Below are 6,258 nucleotides of genomic sequence, written 5' to 3' on the forward strand. Positions count from 1 at the left end.
GCAGATTAGCACCTCACAAAGTTCGCTTTCAACAGTCGTGTGCGCACGTTTGAACACCTCTGGTCAAATGACATTTTGTTGATTTTTTCTTTTGGGAAAAAAACATTAAATATCAAATTTGCCACACCTTTTGCACAGGCCATAATTTATTTTTGCTTCCAATATGTTAAATTCAGCAAATAAACAGTAACTGTGCATTAAAATGTGCAGAAGTGTGTTCTCTGTAGAGGGTGTGTTCACTTAGAGAAAAAACAAAGCGTATCATTTGACCAGGGGCACCCAAACTTTTGCACAGGACTATGCCGATAGATGCTGAATGTAGTAAGACGTTCCACTGCAGTTCTGTGTGGAACTCAGTGCTCAGAGGTGGGAAAAGTACAGAGACATTATACCTAAGTGAAAGTGTGAGTAACAGAATCTTACTGTATTAAAACTGCATAGAGCTAAAAATATATTTGAGTGAAAATAAAAAAGTCTGTATTTAAAAATGTTTAATTACATAAATGTTTTAACAGATAAAATGTGGTGACCAGTGGGCAATGCTAGTCTTTGCACACAGAAAAAATCAGTTTCTCATGTTTTAATGAAAACATATTCAGCAAAAGAAACCCAGCATAAGAAAGATTTTAGAAAACAATCTTTTGATAGTTGGAATTATACTTTGTATGCACTACAATTTTTTTTTTCTCTTGGAAATGTAATGTATTAAGTCTACAAATATTCAGTTTATCCAGTCACTTAAGTAGTTTTCACCCTTGTCAGTGTTTCAGATTGTTTTTGGTCTGATACTATTTCTCTTTTCTTGCACTACTTTCTTTTCTACTTGAGTTATTATTTCACTGAAGAAGAAAACACTAGTGTTTTTTTTGGCAGCTCCATCTCTGAATAGCAGTAATTATGGATGAGCTGCTGCAACAGGCACAATGGCGCCCTCTAGTGTCCACAGGTATTCTTCTCAAATACAGTAGAGAGGGTAACAGAGTTCAGCAGTGCAACTCTTCATGACACATAACTGAACCTGAATTAGCTGGCGAGGAGAAAAGGGACAATCACAAAATGCAAAAAAAAGTTATAATATGAAATGTAAAAGCCAGATATACGATAACCTGAATGGGTGTAATTTCAGTCTGGATTCAGCTGCCCTGAATTTCTATGGTGGCCTAATATTAACCTAAAGTGAAGGTTAATCTGTACTGAACCAGGCCACATCATTCAAAATGATCCAGTTACAATGAGGATAAAAGATGTACCAAGCTATTCCTCAAAAACTGTATCTGTTCTCTAAGGAATAACCTAACTATTTAAATCAGCTGTTACATAAGGCAGCTATTTCTGCATTGTTCTAGCACGCTGTGAAGAGGTGAGAGCCACTCCTTAAAACAGTAAAAGCATTTCATCTTCTGGCTTCTTAAAACAGCACGTCTTTTATAGCCCAAATAGCACTGATTTAGAGTCCAGTCATGTTTAGCCGTGAGGTCTGGAGACTATTCATTTCTGAAACCCATTTATCACCTTTTGTGCAGAGCTGGCTTTAATGCAACTGAGCAATCTGTGCAAAAAAAAAAAGGAAAAACAGAAAACAGAGGTGGTGTAATGACACAACTGTAACCATAGAGGGCATTATATCCTCATTGAATTGAACATTAACCTGTTTAGTCACTGATGAAATAAACTGCACACTCAGACATGCAGCTCAGTGCAGAGGAGGCGAGATTAGGTTACTGTCTTTAATCTTTACATTCTGCTTTCTTATGACTTTGGCATTAAGGGTAAAGATGATGACGCTACAATATAAAGCACAACGGCAGCAGTTTTGCCCTTGCAATTTACAAATGATAATAAAAAATGAGCTTATTAAATTTCTGACCCATAATCATGGACGGACAATGTGAAGTAAAACCTGTAAAATAGACTTTTATTCATCATGCAACTACACATATAACTTCTCTCATTCTCAATATTAATTAACCAGCTTTCTCAATACAAAGTGCTGAAAAATAGTCTCTTTTTTTGATGTCCTGCATCATATACATTTGGCTTTGCCCATAACTGACCCATAACTCCACTGTTTCTGCTTCCACCTGCATAATAAGCACATCTTTCCTTCAATGCCTGAAATTAAGCACCGAGCAATTTATACTTTAAAAGGTACAGCACTGTGCAAACATCAGAGACCACCCTTCATTTGTTCAATTCCCAGTCAAAATGGCCAAACGTTCAAGTTATTCATTTTACAGCAGCATAAAAAAACATATTGGACAGAAAACTAAACAGCAGCTTCAACAACTACATGTGATGTCAGCATTTTTAGTGTGTCTGTTCTTTGCCTTTATTAGCTCTTCCATTCTTTTTGGGAGACTTGTTTTGGGATATTTTTCCACACCTCCAAAGTTCAGTCTTAGAACTTGGTTGCTTCTCAGGATCCAGGTGATTCCAAACACATCCAATGATGCTAAGAATTCCAGTTTTGGAAACTCCAAACTCCTGTTGTTTACTCATTTTCCTTTGACGTTCTGCTTCCTCATGCAAGTGGATTATCTCATATCTCATCTCCTTAAAAATGCTTGTATTTAATGGCCATTTTGACTGGAAAGAAATAAATGAAGGGTGGTCTTTGATTCTGCACAGTACTGTACAGCCATTAGCATCTAAATTATACATTACTATCATCATGAAGTGAATGGGGGTCTAACTTAATCATATTCTTCCGCCATGCTTCTTATATATGTTCGAATATGTTAATTTAAAAGGATAGTGGGTTACAGAAAAATGCAAATTGCATCACACAAGTGCTTGCATGATTTCCCAAGATCATTCACCTGTTCCAAAGGCTTTATGTTCTATCAAAGTAGTGGCAGATGGCATCAAAGTAGATGGAAATACATGAGAGCGAATTATTAAAGACAGCAGCTTCAAGGCGCAGTACGGATCGATGGCTGTGGAGTTAAGCTCACCTCATTCATTTCAAGTAATTCTAGAGAAGAAGCCGATTTGCTGATGTGACAGGCGTCAAACTGATAAGCTGACTTGTACAATGGAACAGTGGAACTGAGGGACACTGTATTTCCTCCAGCTCATTTCAGAACTAGTTGTGCTTTAAGTAGAAAAGGACTGAAGCAGCAAAGCCTCTAGAACAACCACACCTGAGCATCTGTACCACATTCAGAGCAGCAATGCATGTGTTTTAGCTACAGTAGTGTACAGATCCACGAATGGAAGGCAGACAAATCACTAACTGCCCTAAAACAGTTTTATCTGTAGTAAGAACAGCACAATATGGCCTCAGTTTTCTTGTGCAGTCGTTTTTCATTTGGTCTGACTTATCTGTCCACGCTGGTCTCAGCCAGCCTGTTGTTCATGATGCCCAGAGCCCCGACTCCACCAGAGAATTCATTGTGCCGGTTAGCAGAGCCAGATGGCCGTGGATAGCCATTGGCTGTCTCGGACAGCTGCTTCTGCATGATGGCCAAGTTGACCTTATTGGCAGCCAAGAAGTCTCTCATGGAGATCATCTCCCCGGACAACCTGCGGCCATCCGTTTCGCTCTCGTTCACAGCATCCGTATCTATGGAGATGTTGCGGACCCGCGTGCGGAAGTGTCCGGGCACCACCGCGTTTCGACCCGGCCGCAGGGACCTTCTTGGACAGTGGCGGCACGGTATCTCCAGCTTCTTCAGAAGCCAGTTGAGAACCTGCTTGATGACGATGGAGATGACGTTGAAGAGCGAGTAAATGCAGCAAGCCCCCAACAAGATGAAAAAGAAATTCCCCAGGCTGTAGAGGGTCTGGCTGTGGTAGGTGGTCCGCTGACCGCTGACCATGTCCCCAAAGCCAATGGTGCTAAATGCTACGAAGCAGAAGTACAGAGAGTCCAAGTATCCCCATCCCTCCATAGAGGAGTACATGGCCGAGGCACAGCAGGATATGATTACGGCCGCCACACAGAGGATCAGCATCACGCAGTAGACTGACGGCTTCCACCCTGCTAGACCGTCCTCTCCACGCTGCCTCATGTCTCCTGGGCCTTGCCCGCCGTCGTGAGGTAACACTCCTTTCCGTCGATGCTGGACCTCATGGCAGGACTTGAGCACAAAGGCCAGCACAGTTATGATTCTCTCCAGGAACAAGTTGAAAAACAAGATAGTGGCTGCGCAGCCAATTAGCCCGTAAAAGATCAGGAAGATTTTGCCGCCGACTGTGGCAGGTGTGGTCATTCCAAAGCCTGTGGGACATGAGACGAGAAAAAGCTTTATTGGCCAAGTAGTATTTCATATAAAAAAAAATTACTTTTAATTTACTTTTTATTTGCATAAAGAAGTCTGTAAGCGCTGTTAAGGTTTCAAAACATACTGTTCACCCCCCCCAGTCCATATATGGAAACTAAGTTGTTTTTGTGATGTCATAAAAACCAACACATACATTACATTACATTTACATACAGTTTAGCCCCGCCCATTCATGTTGAAGTTGAAAGTGTTTTAGCATAGATTACTTTTTGAACAAAGCACAACACAGGCCAATCAGAACAGAGGTAATTTACATATATCAGTCTTAAAGGCTCAGTAACACAAACAGCCTGTTTAATTCTAAGGGATAAAGAGATTGGAAAATGGTCATGTAAAAATGAATTATGACTGAATTATGACACCACCAATTTCATAAGTGGATCTCAAGGGAAAAAATGTAAATGTAAAAAAAATGTAGGATATGGGCTCTTTAAACACTCTAAGTTGGCCACTTAGGCTTAAAAATGTCACTGCTACATTGCTTGCATAGCCACATGAAAATCTGCATCAGCGCTGATTATTCTCTCGCTTCTTAAACTAGTGAAATAATCACTTTCTCTACAATTCACCAAATGCAGCCTGAGAAAAACTCCACTGTATATATTACTACACATGCAGTGTTCTGTTCTCGTATGTTTTCACAACGTAGGCTATAAATTGCTCATTAATAAAACATGGCCTCCAGATTGAGGCAGAAAAATATTGGTTGAACATGGTTTATAAATAACTTATACTATATATAAAGCTTCAGGCAAACACGTCGATATCTGCAGAGCTAAATTAACACATATAGTGTTGAACACACAGTGTTGAGTCCATGCTAAGTGTTAATTTAGAGCTGGGGATTTTGCTATGAAGCCCAAGAGATGTGAAGTGGGTTGTGTACAGAATCGTTTGGTTTCAGATATGAAGGAAAGTCCAGCATTCATAATCTTTTGCTGGTTGGTGAAGCAGATCACATTCTCAGACCGTGTCTTGAAAGCCAATGTAAGCTTATTTTATTAATAAAAGCCAGTCTACTACTCTATCTTGATGAAAAAGCTGCTAAATCAATCCCATTTTCCAATAGTTCTGGCCCCTTTTGCACATGTGAGACAACAAAAGCTTGCCTCTCGCTTGCCAAATGACACAAATAAGTAGTGTATGATCCTATGGGTCTTAATACAAAAGCATTGATGGGCCCCCAAAGTAATTTGCTTGTTGACTCACTATTGCTATGTGTCAGCTAGATTACCCTAATGTAGGCTAATGGTTGAAGTATCTTATTAAGTTATCATAGTTAGCCATACGTCATGGGTGTAAAATTGCCTATGTAGTGATATAAGGGGGCCAATAAAGACAGGAGCAACTAGCCCCATTATGCTACAGGCCCTAGTATGACTGCCTCGCCTGCACTCACAATAAGGACCCCATTGTGGCTTGCCAGACGTTCTCTTACCAATAGTGGACACCACAGTACCCACAAAGTACAGCGCTCCTGGGAAGTCCCATCGAGCTTTGAGTCCGTCCACCCGCACCCCAGCCATGCTGGCCTCCTCGTAGTGCCTGAGGAAGCTCTCCAGGTCGCTCCGACTCAGATTGTGCTTCTGACTGAAGTGCTCGAACCTCTGCATCCACCGGGCCTTGGCCTGCTTCTCTTTGGGCTGCTCCAGGGCGGAGAAGACGGCGGCCCCGCAGAGAAGGTACAGCAGGATGAGCAGTGCCAGCATGGCGAACCTCGCCGTGTCTTGGCTCACGGGGGCAAAGCCCGAGCAGCCTGCGCCTCGGCATGCCATCATGTCCCAGCTGTGGCAGGACACAGCGGGGGGGTCCACATCCTACAGCTGAGTGCACTAGCCATCACTGGTGGTCTTCACATGTGACAATACCTTCTTTTTTTTTTAAATAGAAGAAAAGCACATCAGGGTCAAATGGTTCTTTTGCGAAGGAGATCTTCATAGACATGGCAATGCATACATTGGGTGGCATGATA

At 41.5% G+C, this 6,258-nt stretch overlaps 1 protein-coding gene across 1 annotated transcript; it reads right to left on the reverse strand.

Annotated features, from left to right (window-relative positions):
* Nucleotides 1–3,201: 3,201 nt before the first annotated feature.
* kcnk13a (potassium channel, subfamily K, member 13a) lies at nt 3,202–6,145 on the reverse strand. Its single transcript, XM_036593763.1, has 2 exons — nt 5,725–6,145; nt 3,202–4,222 (listed from the first exon to the last, which is right to left on the reverse strand). Exons 1-2 carry the CDS (start codon nt 6,062–6,064, stop codon nt 3,321–3,323), a joined length of 1,242 nt encoding a protein of 413 aa, XP_036449656.1. The 5' UTR covers nt 6,065–6,145; the 3' UTR covers nt 3,202–3,320.
* Nucleotides 6,146–6,258: the final 113 nt, after the last annotated feature.

Source organism: Colossoma macropomum, unplaced genomic scaffold, assembly GCF_904425465.1.
Source record: "Colossoma macropomum unplaced genomic scaffold, Colossoma_macropomum, whole genome shotgun sequence".
Lineage (NCBI taxonomy): Eukaryota > Metazoa > Chordata > Actinopteri > Characiformes > Serrasalmidae > Colossoma > Colossoma macropomum.

Excerpts from the sequence above, each read along its gene's own strand:
- kcnk13a (XM_036593763.1), bottom strand. The coding sequence starts at position 6,064 with ATGATGGCATGCCGAGGCGCAGGCTGCTCGGGCTTTGCCCCCGTGAGC. Across the intron at positions 4,223-5,724 it reads TACTGTGGTGTCCACTATTG|GCTTTGGAATGACCACACCT; the intron begins GTAAGAGAACGT and ends CATGTCCCACAG.